General features: G+C 39.6%; 6 protein-coding genes across 13 annotated transcripts; 4 read left to right on the forward strand and 2 right to left on the reverse strand.

Annotated features, from left to right (window-relative positions):
* Positions 1-173: 173 nt before the first annotated feature.
* On the forward strand, positions 174-3753 carry LOC123008387 (AP-2 complex subunit beta). Its single transcript, XM_044404159.1, has 8 exons — positions 174-261; positions 385-503; positions 552-722; positions 914-1094; positions 1138-1272; positions 1322-2086; positions 2131-2735; positions 2783-3753. Exons 2-8 carry the CDS (start codon positions 396-398, stop codon positions 3566-3568), a joined length of 2751 nt encoding a protein of 916 aa, XP_044260094.1. The 5' UTR covers positions 174-261; positions 385-395; the 3' UTR covers positions 3569-3753.
* On the reverse strand, positions 3691-5132 carry LOC123008388 (serine palmitoyltransferase 1-like). 4 transcript variants are annotated; one of them, XM_044404164.1, is made up of 3 exons: positions 4991-5132; positions 4695-4935; positions 3691-4650 (listed from the first exon to the last, which is right to left on the reverse strand). In XM_044404164.1, the coding sequence occupies exons 2-3, from the start codon at positions 4933-4935 to the stop codon at positions 3746-3748; spliced, it is 1146 nt and encodes a 381-aa protein (XP_044260099.1). In that variant the 5' UTR covers positions 4991-5132; the 3' UTR covers positions 3691-3745. The 4 variants fall into 4 exon arrangements, with proteins under 4 accessions (XP_044260099.1, XP_044260098.1, XP_044260097.1 ...); XM_044404163.1 differs by having other exon boundaries at positions 4695-4942; positions 4986-5108; XM_044404162.1 differs by having other exon boundaries at positions 4986-5107.
* Positions 5133-6140: 1008 nt separating this feature from the next.
* On the reverse strand, positions 6141-7662 carry LOC123008468 (serine palmitoyltransferase 1-like). The gene is made up of 3 exons (XM_044404278.1): positions 7518-7662; positions 7147-7394; positions 6141-7101 (listed from the first exon to the last, which is right to left on the reverse strand). The coding sequence occupies exons 2-3, from the start codon at positions 7385-7387 to the stop codon at positions 6182-6184; spliced, it is 1161 nt and encodes a 386-aa protein (XP_044260213.1). The 5' UTR covers positions 7388-7394; positions 7518-7662; the 3' UTR covers positions 6141-6181.
* Positions 7663-8456: 794 nt separating this feature from the next.
* LOC123008469 lies at positions 8457-10034 on the forward strand. The gene is made up of 2 exons (XM_044404279.1): positions 8457-8698; positions 8750-10034. The coding sequence occupies exon 2, from the start codon at positions 8750-8752 to the stop codon at positions 9902-9904; it is 1155 nt and encodes a 384-aa protein (XP_044260214.1). The 5' UTR covers positions 8457-8698; the 3' UTR covers positions 9905-10034.
* A 268-nt stretch (positions 10035-10302) lies between these two features.
* LOC123008466 (protein boule-like) lies at positions 10303-16349 on the forward strand. 5 transcript variants are annotated; one of them, XM_044404276.1, is made up of 6 exons: positions 10303-10519; positions 11293-11733; positions 11786-11960; positions 12704-12816; positions 13337-13609; positions 13664-16349. In XM_044404276.1, exons 2-6 carry the CDS (start codon positions 11332-11334, stop codon positions 14552-14554), a joined length of 1854 nt encoding a protein of 617 aa, XP_044260211.1. In that variant the 5' UTR covers positions 10303-10519; positions 11293-11331; the 3' UTR covers positions 14555-16349. The 5 variants fall into 5 exon arrangements, with proteins under 5 accessions (XP_044260211.1, XP_044260208.1, XP_044260212.1 ...); XM_044404277.1 differs by having other exon boundaries at positions 10366-10519; positions 14333-16349; XM_044404273.1 differs by having other exon boundaries at positions 13337-16349.
* Positions 16350-16419: 70 nt separating this feature from the next.
* LOC123008794 (protein LSM12 homolog A-like) lies at positions 16420-17329 on the forward strand. The gene is made up of 3 exons (XM_044404807.1): positions 16420-16559; positions 16644-16777; positions 16826-17329. The coding sequence occupies exons 1-3, from the start codon at positions 16439-16441 to the stop codon at positions 17138-17140; spliced, it is 570 nt and encodes a 189-aa protein (XP_044260742.1). The 5' UTR covers positions 16420-16438; the 3' UTR covers positions 17141-17329.
* Positions 17330-17359: the final 30 nt, after the last annotated feature.

Below are 17359 nucleotides of genomic sequence, written 5' to 3' on the forward strand. Positions count from 1 at the left end.
CTTTGTTTTGTTAAGGTAGAACCATAAATATTTAAATTAATAAAATCCTTCCTATCCTGTTTCTTATGCCACTTTCTCAAAGAATTGTAATTGGTTTTTTATTATTTTTATCTAAAATAACAAATATTTAAATGTTTTAACACGACCAACTAAAAATCCCTAGTTTTGGTGACGTATTATCGACCTGTCAGTTGTTTTCCGTCAAGTAGGCGTTTTACAGCTCTGACGCCCCTTTTTCTCACTAAGCCGGGCTTATTTCAGGTAAAAACCCCCATTTTGATGTTTATTTATACGTTTTTATTGTCACCAAATCAACTGTTGTTGTTTTTTATTGCAATTTTGAGTTTAAACTGGGTGAGTGTTCCGATTATCGATTGTTTTTAGGTGCTGTCAAAATGACGGATTCCAAGTATTTTACAACGACTAAAAAGGGCGAAATTTTTGAATTAAAATCAGAATTGAACAATGACAAGAAAGAGAAGAAGAAGGAGGCCGTCAAGAAGGTAAATGTGGTCAAATTAGTCACTTGTATATTTCGAGGTTATGTTTAGGTGATCGCCTCCATGACCGTGGGTAAAGACGTCTCGGCTCTCTTCCCCGACGTTGTCAATTGCATGCAAACCGACAACCTCGAATTGAAAAAACTCGTCTACTTGTATTTGATGAATTATGCGAAATCCCAGCCGGACATGGCCATAATGGCCGTAAACACATTCGTAAAGGTATGTAAAAACCCCCGCCGTTGTCTTTGATGAGTTTGCTTATATCGCAACACTCTCTCAATTGTATTTTTACTGCAAGGATTTGCCTACATCACAGCTAGTCAAGGTAAATTCAGTTCTACTTCTCGTAGTTCCGTTAATTCGAAACGATCGCGGTATTATAACACACTGCAATTTCTCTTTTTGTCAAGGATTGCGAGGACCCCAATCCGCTAATCCGGGCATTGGCCGTGCGTACAATGGGCTGCATCCGCGTCGAGAAAATCACCGAGTATTTGTGCGAGCCGTTGAGGAAGTGTCTCAAGGACGAGGATCCCTACGTGAGGAAAACAGCAGCGGTGTGTGTGGCTAAACTGTATGACATTTCCTCAGGTAAATTGAAACATTAAGGGGGCCCAAATAACGTCATTTCTAGGTCTAGTCGAAGATCAGGGATTCTTGGAACAGTTGAAGGAGTTGTTGAGCGACTCCAACCCCATGGTAGTGGCCAACGCTGTGGCCGCCTTGTCGGAAATCAACGAGAGTAGTCCAACAGGGCAGCCACTTGTTGGTAATAAAACTAACTAAATTTTCACTCCTTATTTTCTGAACTATTTCAGAGCTCAACCACGCGACTATTAATAAACTCCTCACGGCGTTGAATGAGTGCACGGAATGGGGCCAAGTCTTCATCCTAGATTCACTCTCCAACTACAACCCCAAAGATGAACGCGAGGCTCAAAGCATCTGCGAACGAATCACCCCACGTCTTGCACACGCAAACGCTGCTGTTGTCCTCTCAGCCGTTAAAGTTTTAATGAAAATGATGGAAATTCTAGCCGGCGATACGGAATTTTGTGCTACTTTGAGTAAAAAACTCGCGCCACCTTTAGTCACCCTCTTGTCGTCCGAACCAGAAGTACAATATGTCGCTCTACGTAACATCAATCTCATCGTTCAGAAAAAACCCGACATTCTCAAACACGAAATGAAAGTCTTTTTTGTAAAATACAACGATCCGATTTATGTAAAGTTGGAGAAATTGGATATAATGATTCGATTAGCGTCGCAAGCAAATATCGCACAAGTTTTGAGTGAATTAAAAGAGTACGCCACTGAAGTCGATGTTGATTTTGTCCGGAAAGCAGTCAGGGCGATTGGACGTTGTGCCATTAAAGTGGAGCCTTCTGCTGAACGATGTGTTTCAACACTCTTGGATCTGATCCAAACTAAAGTTAATTACGTGGTACAGGAAGCCATTGTTGTTATCAAAGATATCTTCCGTAAATATCCGAATAAATACGAGAGTATTATCAGTACGCTTTGTGAAAATTTGGACACTTTGGATGAGCCAGAAGCAAGGGCTAGCATGGTTTGGATCATTGGTAAGTTTAGTGAGTTATCGTTCCCTACTTTACCGACATTCTAGGTGAATACGCTGAACGTATTGACAACGCTGATGAGCTACTTGACTCGTTCCTTGAAGGTTTTGCCGACGAAAATGCTCAAGTCCAATTACAACTTCTCACAGCGGTTGTCAAACTTTTCTTGAAACGTCCAGCTCACACTCAAGCCCTAGTCCAACATGTCTTAAGTCTTGCAACTCAAGATTCCGATAATCCCGATTTGAGAGACCGTGGTTTTATCTATTGGAGATTATTAAGTACCGATCCTGCAGCCGCTAAGGAGGTGGTTTTGGCTGATAAACCCCTCATTTCGGAAGAAACCGACTTACTTGAACCTACACTCCTTGACGAGCTTATTTGTCACATCTCATCCCTTGCAAGTGTTTACCACAAACCACCCACAGCTTTCGTTGAGGGACGCAGCGCCGGTATTCGTAAAACCCTCCCGGCGAGACAAGGCTCCGCCGATGATACTACCACCACACAAGAAGCCACAGTTATACCCAATCAAGAGTCACTAATCGGTGATTTATTATCAATGGATATTGGTAGCACTGTCGCACAACCACAACCAGCAGCACCACCCACTAGTAACGTTGATTTACTCGGTGGAGGTTTAGATGTTTTGGTGAGTTGACTTGTTTAGTCTGCGGTCGGTTTTACGTGGGTTTATAGTTAGGAGGCGGTCCTACCGATTTGGGCGTGGCACCATCAACCACCGGCTTATTGGGCGACATTTTCGGCTTAACCACCGCCCCTACTATGTACACACCGCCCAAATCCTGTTGGTTACCAGCCGATAAGGGCAAAGGCTTGGAAATAATGGGGACATTTTCACGACGTTCGGGACAAATCACCATGGATTTGAGTTGTACAAATAAGGCGATGCAAGCAATGAGTGGTTTTGCTATTCAATTCAATAAGAACAGTTTTGGGGTGGCTCCAGCCGCCCCCATGAATCTTGGTACTCTCCAACCAGGTCAAACCCTCGAATATAACCTCCCATTGAACACTAACGGTCCCGTTCAACGTATGGAGCCCCTCACTACGTTACAAGTCGCGATTAAAAACAACGTCGATGTGTTTTACTACGCGTGTCAAATACCGATTCAAGTCCTATTTATTGAAGACGGCACTTTGGATAAACGCGTTTTTTTGACCACTTGGCGTGATATACCGTCAGCTAACGAAGTTCAATATACTTTAAATGACCTCAAAGGTAACGCTGATGCGATTTCGGCCAAAATGACGCATAACAATATTTTCACAATCGCAAAACGTAACGTTGAAGGTCAAGATATGTTGTATCAATCTCTGAAATTAACCAATAATATTTGGGTCTTGTTGGAATTGAAACTACAACCAGGGGTTAATCATGCAACATTGAGTCTCAAATCGAGATCGGTCGAAGTGGCACCGTTTGTTTTTCAAGCCTATGACGCGATTATTAAGAATACATAAGTTAGATAAGCGTGAGGTTTTGTCATTCCATGTTAACACTATTAAACACGATTATGTTATAGGATATTAATTAAATATATGATATGTAACGAAATGTGTGTGGAGAAACCCCAAGCCGGTCCTGTGTTTCCCCCAAAGGTAGGTTTTTTATTATTTTGAAAATTACAAACTTTTATTTTAATTTACTAAGTCGGCTGCCTCTTTCAATGCCTCAAAAACCTTCCCCAACTTGTTTTCATCGTCCATCAGGGACACATTCAAATTAATGACCAATTCGTTTTCATTGCGTATAAAATGCACGCCTTTGTCCCTGCAAAACTCGTGCATTAATTGTGCCTTCCATTTCGTCGCTAATTTGACGAGTTTAAAGGGGGCTTCAGGGTGACTCGCCACCTCAAACTCGCACTCTTCCAAAAACCGATGAAACTTGACCGCCAACCGTGCAAACTTGACCGGTTTATCCCCCATCAACTCCAATCCTTTGAGCACAACCTCAACCAAATAGGTCGGAAGTGAAGCCGAGAAAATGTACCCCGAACCAGCCACTTGCTGTTGACTGATTATTGAAAACGATCCGGCACAGAACCCCCCAATTGACCCCAAAGCCCGCTCAAAAGTACCCATAATCATATCGATTCGACTAGGCTCGATTCGGTAATACTCGGTTAAGCCACGACCAGTCGCCCCAAAAACCCCCAACGTGTAGCTCTCTTCAAGAAAAACGCGTATTTTGAAGCGTTCGGCGACTTGTAGGAACGCCGGGAGGGGGCACAGTTTCCCCGTATTCCAGGAAACCCCCTCAATGATGAGAAATTTATGACAGTTGGTCACACTGCATGCCTTTTGGTGAAAATCACACGGATCGTTGTGGGAAAATTTTATGATGCGACTTCGAGCCGCTTTCAGGCCTTGCCAAATGGGAACATTGGTGAATTCGTCGACGAAAACCACGTCGGTTTGTTTGCAACAAGCGGCAACAGCGCTGGAAATCGTCACAAAACCATACGAGTAGATGATTGACTCCTCCATGTGGAGGAAACGAGCGAGACGTTCCTCCAATTCAAGGTGAATTTCAGTCGTGCCTGAAATTTTTTCAGTACACTGAATCACTGAATTTTTTACCTACCGTAAAACGCCCGAGGACCGCAAGTTCCAACACCAAATTCTTTGATTGTCTTTTCGGAAATTTTCTTAATTTCTTCGCTATTCAAAAGGTTTAAATAATTAGCTTTCGCTAAGTCGATGTTTTTCTCGTCTTCGATCACCATGTGGAGCTCTAAGGGTTCGTCTTGGGGGCCAATTGGGGTGATTAAAGGCTCAGGGTTAAAGTCTCGAAGGCGTTGCTCGAATAGAACCTCGTCGAACATCTTGAAACTATAAAATTTTACTACTTTGCAATAGTAGAATCGGTATTTACCGCACTTAAGTTGACGACAGACTAGTTAGTAGTAGCGAAACAGGCCAGTACCCTAATAATAAATAAACATATCGCAATTTCTATTGGTTAGTGCGAAATGCGACTAGCAAGACGTGTTTTTATTTTTTCTGAAGGTCTATGATGATAATAATGTTTATTAGTGTCACAGTAGAAAAGGTACTTTACATACGTCATAATACAATAAACAGAGATTGACATATAATAGTAAGTAGAGAAAAAAATACAAAGAAAGAAGTAAATAGATTTTAGTGACTAATTGCCCATATCACTGAAATCTTGCTCTAAATATTCTTTGAAAGTGAAAATTTTTTATTAAATAATTTTTAATTTCATTTAAAATACAAAACCGGGTTTATTCCGAACATTGTTAGGCAGTACCTTGTAAAATTTTATACAGTAGTAAGTAAATCCAAACCTAGATTTGCTTAAACAGTAAAGTATTAAATAAATAAATCTAAATGCTTTATAAAATATTCAAGACATCAAATACAGGGCGATTCAGATAAGATAATGAGCCTGACGATCAGGCGATGCAACCCAAAAAACAAATTTCATTTTTATCTTTGATCCAATTTAAATTAGGATTTGCAAGTTGAATCCAAGTTATCATCTTATGATGTCACTCTACACTAGCGCAGGGAACGATCATTAGTGCGATTCATTCTCGCAGAATGATAAAGAAATTACTAATTAGTCTTTTCGGTGTAAATTCAATACAAAATGTATGAAAGAATGAAACATTAAAGGTAAGTAAACAGTTTTTTTATAAATCATAAATTGCTTGTCAAAGCACTGTCAGAGATAACTTGGATTGCAAATGTAAATCGTAATTATTAAAATTAGATCAAGTCGTAAATGAAATTTGTTTTTTGGGTTGCATCGCGAGAACGTCAGGCTTATTATCTTACCTGAATCACCCTGTATATAAACAAGGAAAAGTTAAGATGTTGAGTTGAAACCATTTTTTTGCAATCTTCCCGATATCATAAACCTGCTATAATTCTAATCGCTCTATTTCTAACAATTGGGGGGGAGATAGAGAGTTACTTAATGTACGTAATAAGTAAATATTTTTACTTACTTGCTATGTAATGGGATATGAAAATTTATGGTAGGTTTAATAAAAACTCTTAATAAAAACAATCATATAATCTTTAAAAACGCAATAAATTAGTTTAAATTAAGTCGGCAGCCCCCTTCAGGGCTTCAAAGACCTTTCTTAGCCGGGCCTCATCGTCCATCAAGCCCAAACTCAAATTGAGCATCAACCCATTTTCGTTGTGTATAAAATGCACCCCTTTCCCCCTACAATACTCATGAACTCTCTTTTCGTTTGATTTCGGTGTCAGTGTGACGAGTTTAAAGGGGGCTTCCGGATGACTCGACACATCAAACCCACACTCTTCGGTCAAAAACCGATGAAACTTGACCGCTAACCGTGCAAATTTCTTTGGTTTATCACCAATCAAATCAAGGGATTTTAGTACAACCTTGACCAGATATGTGGGAAGCGAAGCCGAGAAGATGTACCCAGAGCCAGAGAGCCTCTGATGCTCGATTGTCATATTCGAACCGGCGCAAAACCCCCCAATGGACCCAATCGCCCCCTCGAGTGTCCCAATAATCATGTCGATTCTACTCGGCTCGATTCGGTAATACTCGGTTAAGCCACGACCAGTGGCCCCATAAATCCCCAAAGTGTAGCTCTCTTCGAGGAAAATGCGCATTTTGAACTCTTCAGCGACTTGAATGAAGGCCGGAAGGGGGCACAGTTTGCCCGTCGTCCATGAAACCCCTTCAATGATGAGGAATTTGCGCGATTTACGCTTCTCCGTGTTGGTAACACTGAGGACTTTTTTCCGGAAATCGTCAGGATCGTTGTGGGTGAAGGTAACAACGCGACTACGAGCAGCCGTCAGGCCTTGATGTATGGGAAAATTTGCGTGTTCGTCGATGAAAATCACGTCGTTTTTCTTACAATAGGCAGCAATGGAACTGGAAATTGCGACAAAACCGTACGAATAAACAATTGATTCTTCCATTTGGAGGAATTTAGCGAGGGATTGCTCCAAATCAAGATGGACGTCAGTGGTGCCTGAAAATTACTTTTACCAATTGTGTAAACAATTTTTTAACGTACCATAGAAGGCACGGGGGCCACATGTACCAACCCCATACTCTCGGATAAGGTCCTCTGAAGCTTTCTTGATTTCTTCGTTATTCAAAAGATCCAAATAATTGACTTTGGCTAAATCAACATTATTTTCATCTTCTTTCACCATGGGGATTTCCAGAGGGACCTCTTTTGACTCAATTGGGGTTATTAAAGGATCAGGGTTAAAGCTTTTGAGGCGTTGTTCAAATAAAACTTCGTCAAACATCTTGAAACTATAAAAATTTTATTACTTCAATAAAATCGAAAAAATTAAGGCCAAATAATTGATTGTTACAAAGTACCCAAAATGGGGCAGTTTAGAGATAGTTTAAACGGCAATAAAATAACATACTTACGTTTTTTTATCACAAGTTTTAATAAACCTCGAGGTTATTTTTATGAATTCAATTTTTTAGTTGATAAAAGTAGGCGTACGTAACCACCTGACATTTGCTGCCAACACCGCAACTAGAAAATCCCCAAGAACATAAACAAAACTTTATTATAGCAAATATTTAACAAATTAAATCGGGGACGAGGCTACAACATCCTCGCTCCCTATTGTATTCACACTCGCCTCTTCCAATTCTTCGGGTGCAGGGTTAAAAAACTGCTCAGTTTCGCGAAATTTCCGATTAAACTCATTATTATTCAATTCACAGGCTCTCAAACGATTCAAATTTGCGTTTTGTTGATTGGTGAAGTGTTTATGGAGCCCCAATTCGCATATGTTGTCTCGGACACTTTCCTTGCACAATTCCAACCCAGTTTTCACCACTCCGATGAAATTTTGCACAGAATCGGAGTTTGGCATCATAATGGCATTATTGTTGTCTTGTAACTGCTCTTCGTTGATTGTGTTTGTTGAAACCTTGCGGAAAAGCTCGTTCATTGTTTGGATGCACGAAAGTTGGGTTTGGGCCAATTCCATTGCAGGCTTTAGGGCACTAACACAGGGAGCCTTGTTTGATTTGAGAAATTCGGCCCTTAACTTCTCTAATTCCTCAAAACAAGAGTCAAACTCGGAATCAGACATTTTTGATTTTTTGCGGTTTGAAATTTCAAATCGTTTGAGGTTATGTCATAATCACAAGGCTACCAACAAAAAGATATTAAAAAAATAGACACTTATTTTGTGGTTTTGAGGATATTATTGACTAAATACGATACTATTTTTGTGTTTAACTTATTTCTTTTTGTAGTTATTGATTTTTGCCGGGTTTGTGTTTTCTATTTTCAGTTAAAATTAGCATTTTGCGGGAGATTTAAATCGGTGTAGATGGCGCGTCAATCGGTGGCGTTTGACAGGTGTCGAGGTCGGTGAAAGCACAAAAAAGTCATTTTATTCGTTTTTTCGTGTGTCCTAATTCGAAACTCATGTCCCCGTGTTAATTTAGTGGATTTTAATCAAATTCGTAACAGGACAGACCCCCCTAACTTCTGTTTTTTAATCACTAACTAAATGGCGCCATAAGGTGTTGTTTGTACACATCCGTTTCTTTAAATCGTCAGTTTTCGTGTTTTATTCAATTTAAAGGTCAGTCTTTTTGAGATTTTAGTTAAGGTGTTAATTTTTGTGGTTGTGTAGATGGACCAGACTCCCCCTGAGGATCTAAAGCCGACTTTTAGGCTTAGGCACGCATCAACCCCCTTAACCCATTTAACTCGTAAACGCAAACATGATGATACATTTGAATCTCCGAAAACCCCCAAATTTTCAAGTACCTTAAACGAGTCGCTAATCACAGACTTAAAAGAGATTCGGTTGGCCAATTCAGTTCCTAGTACTCCAGAGAAACAGTTGAGTTTTTTGGGGGCCAAAACTGTAGTCTCGTCACCGATTCAAGAATCTAGGAAGCTTCTGTACAGTAGTCTCAAAGAGGTTAAACCGGAACGTGATAGAAAATTTGGGTTGAAAGCTAATAAATATGTTCCTGTCACTAATAAGAAGTTGTTGCAAAGTATCCTCAATATCAACGTTATTATGGACGTAATTTTTCGGTACTTATCAGGGGGCGATTTGTACAGGTTTAGTCTGGTGTCACAATCGTTTTACAAAGCCTTGGAAGCAAACAAAGATGCGTTTTTACGGTACCAAGTCTACAAAGAGAGTTACAAAGACAATAAGGAGAATTACGTGATAACCCCACCGGGATCACCGGACAAGCCCGACAGCCCCCCGAGGACCAACAGCGAAAGGTTCAACAAGTTCCTCAGGGCCGCCCGCAGCCTCACCGGTTCCCAAACCTTGATGAAATGTGTCCGATGCGAGGGGGTTGCCGTCGTCGACAACCAAATCAGTCAATGCCAAAACCTGAACTCGTGTGGCCTCATCTCCTGTCTTCTGTGCTCAAGTTACTCCGAAACGGGTTATAAAGACTTTAAAGACTCCTGTGGTCATGCCTCGTTGCGGCCCACATTGGGCGATATGAGCAACACAATGGAAGATTCCTTTTCAAATTTTTCGACTCAAGACTCAGGTTTTTATTCGGAGAATGAAACACCGCCAAAGGTGAGACGGAATCTCTTCCAGACTGTTAATAGAGAAATGCCCAAACCTTTGTCACTCTACAACAACAACAAAGTCGTCGTGACTTACAAGAGGAAAGATTCTATTTCGTACATTCCAGTCGTGACCAATGAACCTGTCCAGAAACAGGTGGAGTGTGATAGCCCCCCGAGGCGTGGATATGCAATGAGTTCCAAGCAAATCAAGAAGAATCTGAAGAGACTAACGCGTTAGCATCACGTTACAGATTATGTGATAAGTTTCGTACTTTTAAAGACATTTGTTTTTGTGTTTATTATTCTCTAACATTTCCAGTGTTAATTATTAAGTGTAAGCATTTTTCATAAAGTTTCAATTTTTTAAAGTGACTTTTATTCCGCTGGGTTGGTAGCCATCCGAAAAATTACAACTTGTGCTCTCTTACCCATTTATTTGCAATTGATAACGGGTTTCAGGGGGCTAGATAAAATTATTAAAATTGGATTTTGGTTTGCTTGGAGGGGTTGGTAGCACTGCGCATGCGCCGTTTTGCAGGCCCGAGCGCGTGCAGAATTTTGAATCAGAGCACAATTCGAGATGCACTTGTTACTGTGTAGTGACGGTGCTAGCCTTGTGCAAGTGTAGAATAAAACATTTTGTGTCTTTTCCTTGTGTTTGATTTTCTTTGAGTGGGCCCCAGTTGTGGCTAACAATCTCGAATCGTGGTTGCCATGGTGATCATATTTGACAGTTACCTTTGTTGATTTATTGACAGATGCATTAATTTTTTTCCCTGTTAAGTTTTTTTTACACGTTCCAAAGTGTTTATTTGAATGAATGTTTCTGGTATTTGAAGAGGTTTTCTCAAAGGTAAGTCACGAAATGTTGTACATTGGATTATTTTCGTTTTTCATGTTGCCAACCGTTACGTCACGAAATGGTGCATTTTCATTGGTCGACGCCATTTTATCGATGGCTCCGTTTTGTAGTGAAAACGACTTTAGTTTTTAATAATTTCTGTGTTCATTTCTCTAAATTCACTCATGATTCTTCATAAATTTACGGTGTTGTTGCCACAAGTAAGTTTGCATGCTTTCTTTATGTAGTTTTCAGCGGTTTTTTCATACAAACTATTCAGCCAGTGGTGCAGTCCCACTGCGGTATTTTTTTACCTGGATTTTATTTACATTATCGGGTCATGATTTCTCGCGCTAACGTCGACTGAATTAAACTTGATTTAAATCGTGGTTTAGGGCAGGGGTTCGAGCCTCGGGGGAATTTTCAGCAAGAAGTTTGCCCGATTTCGGGGCCATCTTGCCAGCCTCTCTCATCCCACTGCGGGAACCCCCTTGATAATTTCACTTTCATTCAAATTTTTTGCGTATTTGTGCTTTTTTGCAATTTTCGTGAAAATTTTCGATGTAGGTCATTTCCTAGGGACTTTTTTGTTTTCCCACTAAAACCAAACGAAAAAGTTTTTGTTTGTATTTATTGTCAAATTGGCGATAAACACATCATTGTTTTGGTTTTTACCCATTTTCGCATAGTTCCACCCCTTAGAACGGTAAAAATCTAATTATTGTTGTGAAAAATGCGTTGGTTGTAAGCCAAGACCTAACCTAAAATTTCTCGGGGGCCCTTAGGTAGTTTTCCTCAGTGAGTTCGCTTGGTAATCAGTTAAAATGTCGGCCAACGCTCAAACCAACGGCAAGAAGAGCTCAAACAGTTCAACCGTGAACACCCCAGCCAGCACTCCGGTGACAAATGGCAATTCGCAAACCATCTCCCAGAGCACCCCTCCGCCTCCGAACAACAACGCCCCCAAATACGGCACCCTTGTCCCTAACCGAATCTTTGTCGGCGGCATCTCCGCCAACACCACCGAAGGCGAACTTTTGCAACTATTTAGCAGTTACGGCACTGTAAAAGCGGCCAAAATCATCCAAGATAGAGCCGGCGTCTCCAAAGGTTACGGTTTCATAACATTCGAAAGCGAAGACGATGCTAAACGTCCCCTGAAAGACGCCGATAATATCGTCCTCAAGGAAAGAAAGTTAAACATTGCCCCAGCCATCAAGAAACAAGTAAGAGATCGATGTAAAAGTGACAAAAATTGTAATTTTTTCCGTTTTACAGCCGTTCAACAGGGCCTTTGACGCTGCCAGTCCGTCAACTGTCGCACCAGGGAACACGGCACAGTACTTTTTCCCACCCAGTGCCGGGGTGCCCTATTTTCAAGGGGGCGTCACTTATTATCAACAGCCGCCGACAGCCCCGGGGGATCCCAACTCGCAGACCACCGTCTATCAGGGTAACCGCAAACATTGACATTGAATAATAATGTTTATTTATGAGCCGGTGACTATAAACTTTTTATTTGCTTTGATAACATTTTTTCGTGCAAAATTCAAGTAAAAATGGACGAGACCCGAATGAACTTTAAAATTATGAACGTTATTATGTTTTCCAAGAATTGCATTATCGCGGCTTGTTTTAACGATCCAAGAACTGCTATTCATGGTGGTATTTTTCAATGAACAGATATGGAAGTAAATTTTCTTTGTTTTTATAACGAATTGAATAATTGAAAAAAAAATTGAATGAAAAGTAAATTCTAAGAAAGCTTCGAGCTTTAAATGAGTTTTCTTTGTGTGTTTATATTTTGTCGTAACTTGATCGGCACGTGTTTAGGTTTATTATTTTATTTTCTCAAATTGCTAAATGTTTACGTTACAATAGTATTTCGGAGAATGGAAAAAGAGAGCCGGTTTATGTTTGAAAATTTAAATAATCATTTGGAAAATTTAATATTTAAAATGATTATCGTCTTGTGCTACATTATTAAACTTGACTTTCTGCAACCCAATTAGTATATTCGTAATTTGAAACGTGCTAAGTTTATGTTTACATTCTTCCAGTATTTAAAATTGTCGTCGCTTCAATGTTTTATCAAGAATCGACCAAACATTTTTCAAGTGTTTGTTTATTGAACACTAGATCTCAAATTACGTGCTCGAAGCGTTTTATTTAATTTTTGTCTTTTTTTTCTTACAGCTCCTCCCGTATATCCGGCTCAAACCGGACAACCGCAAGCCCCAACTTACCCACCGATGATGTTCCCTCCTCACATTTACATGCCACAGCAGTACGCCATGCCACCGATGCCGGTAAGTATAGATGAAAAACAAACCGTGCAGTTGCGATTTTTCTAGTGTTAAGAGAAAAAAAATGTGGTTTCGCTACGACACAATCGAATAAAATCATAATTGTTATTGTTCGTGTATAAATAGTGTATATGTTCAGTCCAGCAACTACATATCGGAAGGGCTGTATCCAGTCACCCAGCCTGCCTACGTGTTGCTGGACGGCCTGCAGTACTGAGGGCTCCCCACGTCTCTCCCCGCCCCTTTCTTAAGGTCTCTGATCGCACGCCGAAACGTCTGTATTTTTCATTTTTGCACGAGGCCTTGTTGTTTGTTTATGTTGGTTTTTATTTCGTTATTTTATTTATTTCGCTTATGATTTTGTTGAGCATGCGTGGCGAAATTTTATTATCATTACATAGACCAGTCATTTTGCTCTTGTGTAAAGCATTTTACTTAAATGGTTGGTCTATTTTTCACATTTTGAATAAATTTTGAATTAGAGAGGTTTCACTGCATTGATTGTTTTTTTTTTGTTGATTAGTACGAGTACAACTACTACCCTAACAACGGAGGAGCCCAATATTTGGTCGGCGGTCAGAATGGCGGTCCCGGAAACGGATCAGGCGGAAACTCTCAGGGCGGTCCTCCAATGCCGCCATCGAACAGCCCCCCACGACCGCCTTGTTACAACGCCCAATTACCACCCTATACACCGGACCCAGTATACTACAACATGCCAGTATACGGGGGTCCGGTCGAGGGCACAGCCGTCTATCCCGAAGGTTTGGACATGTCCAACGGCGTTTATCCTGAGGTTAGTCAGATATTAGGCGAGTTTTTGCACGGATTTGACGGCACGGATGTGCAGGGCCCCTACCCTGTGGCCGACTCCACCCAAGACATAAACGACACCGCCTCTGTCACACCTATCGTCGACCACGCCCCATTATACGAACATGAAACGAACGACGCCGATAACAGCCGACAAAGTAAAACGCCGGTCGTGTCGCTGCTGTCGATGGAACAACATCAAGAGAAAGATTTCGTTTCGATGCAAGGCGGACGACGCGTTAAACCTCAACCACTCCCACCACCACCACAACAACAACAACAACCAATTGTAATACCGCACTTTGCTCAGAATCAAGCCCCGCCACCTATGTATTACAATTTCAACGGACCGCCCGTACGATCTCAAATCCCGTCTTACAACAACAATAATAATAAAACGGCGAACGGTTATCGTAAACCGCGCACTTTTAACTCCGCCTCCAATACCGCCGCGACGCGAAAATACGATTTGAATCGAACCAATGATAATTCGTCGAGGTCGAGTCTTCGGACCGATTCGAATTCGTCGGCGAATGCCGTCGTTGATGAAAATAAAAACGAGGAGAAACAATCAACGAATAGTTTTCACATGTATAACCCATGTTCGAGGACGTATCAGAATTCGCTAGGACGACGTATGAACAACAAGAAGGATATGTTGGACAACAACAACAAACCTAAAAGTAATTTTGTTGTTCAATCACAGCAACAACAGCTGAGGAATAACGGCCAGCAGAGTTATGTGATGACGACAGCGGCAGCTGCGACGGCGTCTGCAGCGTCGGTGGTGAGGAGGAATAAAAGATCGACGCGTCGGAACGTCGGTCAATCGGGAGGATCGCTGAGCGAGATCGGCGCCGGTGACGCCCCACTAGCCAACAACGATGTTACAGATACCTGTAAAAAAATGGAAACACTGAAAATGTGATTAAAACGAGGTTTGTTGTTGACACTTAAGAAAGGGATAATTTATTTATTAAAAAAAATGTTTGCTTGTATATAAAAAACACAAAAAAATAATAATAAAAATGCAATATTATTTAAATAATCGACAATATTGTTATTAATACAAAAGTGAGATGAAGCCCGTTTAGCATTGGACTTTATTATTATTCCTAGATTAGGTTCTTTTGTAGATAAAAGAAGAGAGAAAAAACTAAGTCCTACACATATTTTTAACAAGTAATTGTTATTTAATGTCTAAGGATGTGTATAAATTAGTTTAGTTTTGATTATTTTCTAAACTCGATGACTTATTCGCAACAATCGTATATTTAGTCGAGGGGAAAATGTGTCCTATTTTGAATTCAGAAGGTGTTGTTTGGTCGTCGGGACTGAACAAGTTTATGCCTTATTTCCTCTCAACTATACGTTCTATAGGTTAGTTTTTGATATTGTTTTTTCCCCCTTCGAAAACAGTCTTTACAATTGACTTTAAAATCAAAGTGAGATTTTTGCTCAAAAAGGCTGCCATCGGTTTTTAGTCCAAATCGAGTGAATCTATCGGCTCTCTAAAAACATATTTGCGTTGTATTTCTTTCCCTTGATATTCTGTTTTGTTGTTTGTTAGTCTCGGAATATTTCAATTTTAGGCTGTGACGTTAAATTGTTAAATTTGTAGTTATTTCATCGAAATTCAAAATTTTTTACGGGACAGATTGTTAAAAATCAAAAACTTACACAAAATGTTTCAAAAGAGCCTAAAATTTGTTATAACTAAATGATTTTTTTCCAAAGAAAGTATTTTAAGATTAGTCGTAAGGATTGTAGCAATGTAAGATAGTAATTTATTAAGTAGTGTAGATATTTAGGTGTCATAGTTCATAAAAAATCGAGAATTTTTTGGCCAAAACTAATTACACTATTTAGTTGATTAAGATTGTCGTCATAAATTGTTTGTGTTTACCGTTTTGGGTAAGCAAACCAAGTCGTCTTATTCAAAGTATATTAACAAAGTACCTGTCTTAAATCTATGCTAAAAAGAAACAAACAAAACATTTGTAAATACCTACTATTTAGTTGATATACTTGTTGATGTTTGGAAATTTTATCGATAAAAGCGTTTTCGTTGCATTATTGGCCAACGTAGCTTTTAATTTTAAAAAATAGGTTTAGGGAAGATCACCCATTGCCCCCCTCACAAAAACAAGAGCAATATGTAAACTCTGTCAATTTTAGTTTGTATATAATAATCAAAAAACAAGTAAAAAGAAATGCTCTAAAAACGGTTGTGCATAAAAATTGTAGTCGTAAAGTATTTAGCTGTAGTTTAAATACACGATTGATCGGCGGCTTTCAATACGCCGAATACAACAAAAATACAAACTGAAATGTGAGCTATGATAAGCCAAATTTTTGTGATAGCGGCGAAAAATGTGTTTTTAAAATTCAAATTTTCCCAATGGAAAATTCAAATTTTAAAACACAAATTTCCGACTTAAAATGTGTGTTCAACAACTTGAAATCTTGTAGGCATTAATTAGACTTGCTTCGGGAGGCTTGCGGCCTCGTTTCAATAGTTATATTAAACAAAACAAAAACGGAAAAAATTCAAATATAGCATTATGAAACTATAAATGTAAAATAAAACGCAATATTTTAGAAACTATATAACTTAAGAAAACAGTGAGAAATATTTATTAATTACAATAACATTATAATTAATTAACTATTACATAAGTATGTACAAAGTATCTCAGATAATAAATTTAAATTTAAGAAGAGTCGGGTTTTTGATTGGAACGAACCCTTCTCTGTATTGGCAGCAGTGCGTCACCAAAAAAGTCACTAAAACAGTGGTCGTATTTGCGAAATGGCTGCCGTTTTAGATTATTTTTCAATAGGAAGTACAGTGTGGTGCAGGACATGTTATAACACAGAAATCGAAGGGGAGGTGATGGCATTTGACCCCCAAGTCAAAATACTTATATTGAGTATCCTTTTCACACTGAAACTTTCACCACTCCCAATTAGGTTAAGTCGCCCCCCAAGTCATGTTTTTCCTTAATTGCGTCTAGAATGCGCTTCGTCGAGCGGTGATTCAAAATTAAACGATGTTCATTTCGTCAATCTTTCGTTGGTTAGTGAGTTACAGGTGAAAAAAGAAGTCACTTCATTACCCGAAGTGCCACAATCGTTAAATCTGCAAAGGGTGAGTGTTAAAGAGGGTTGAGAGTAGTTTTAATTGAGTGTTTTGCAGCTAAATACACGAGTGCGGAATCAGGTCGACAAAAAACGCCGAATTTTACAAGCAATTTCTGCAAATGTATCAGTAGAAGGCCAGAGTTTATTTATAGCAATCGCCAAAACAATAAAAGAAGTGAGGTGGAGGAATTCGGAAATTGTCGTCTGGAATCAGGAAGTGATCATCAGTCCACCCTACCAACTGGAAAATATCAGAGGCGACACCAAAAGCAAAGAGTATAATTATATAAAGAAAGTCGTGGAGAAACATATGAAGGACCTAGCAATGAATTCGCAAAACACCACGCAGGTTCAAAACACACAACAATAAAACCAGCCCTTAACTTATTTTAGTTCAATTTCAACATAGTATTCTCGGACGATTCCGTTTTTATTATTTCTCTCAACTCTCTCAAATCGTAGACGATTCCGATTCTTTATTTTGTTTTGTTTATCAATTTTATTATTGGTGTATTAAATATTTTTCTTAAGGAAACAATAAAATTGTACAAAAACCCAACAGGGACTTTGCTTCCCCCCATCTAGTGAT

Source organism: Tribolium madens, unplaced genomic scaffold (assembly GCF_015345945.1).
Source record: "Tribolium madens isolate multiple individuals breed KSU strain unplaced genomic scaffold, Tmad_KSU_1.1 Scaffold_71;HRSCAF=194;Tcas5.2_LG6, whole genome shotgun sequence".
NCBI lineage: Eukaryota > Metazoa > Arthropoda > Insecta > Coleoptera > Tenebrionidae > Tribolium > Tribolium madens.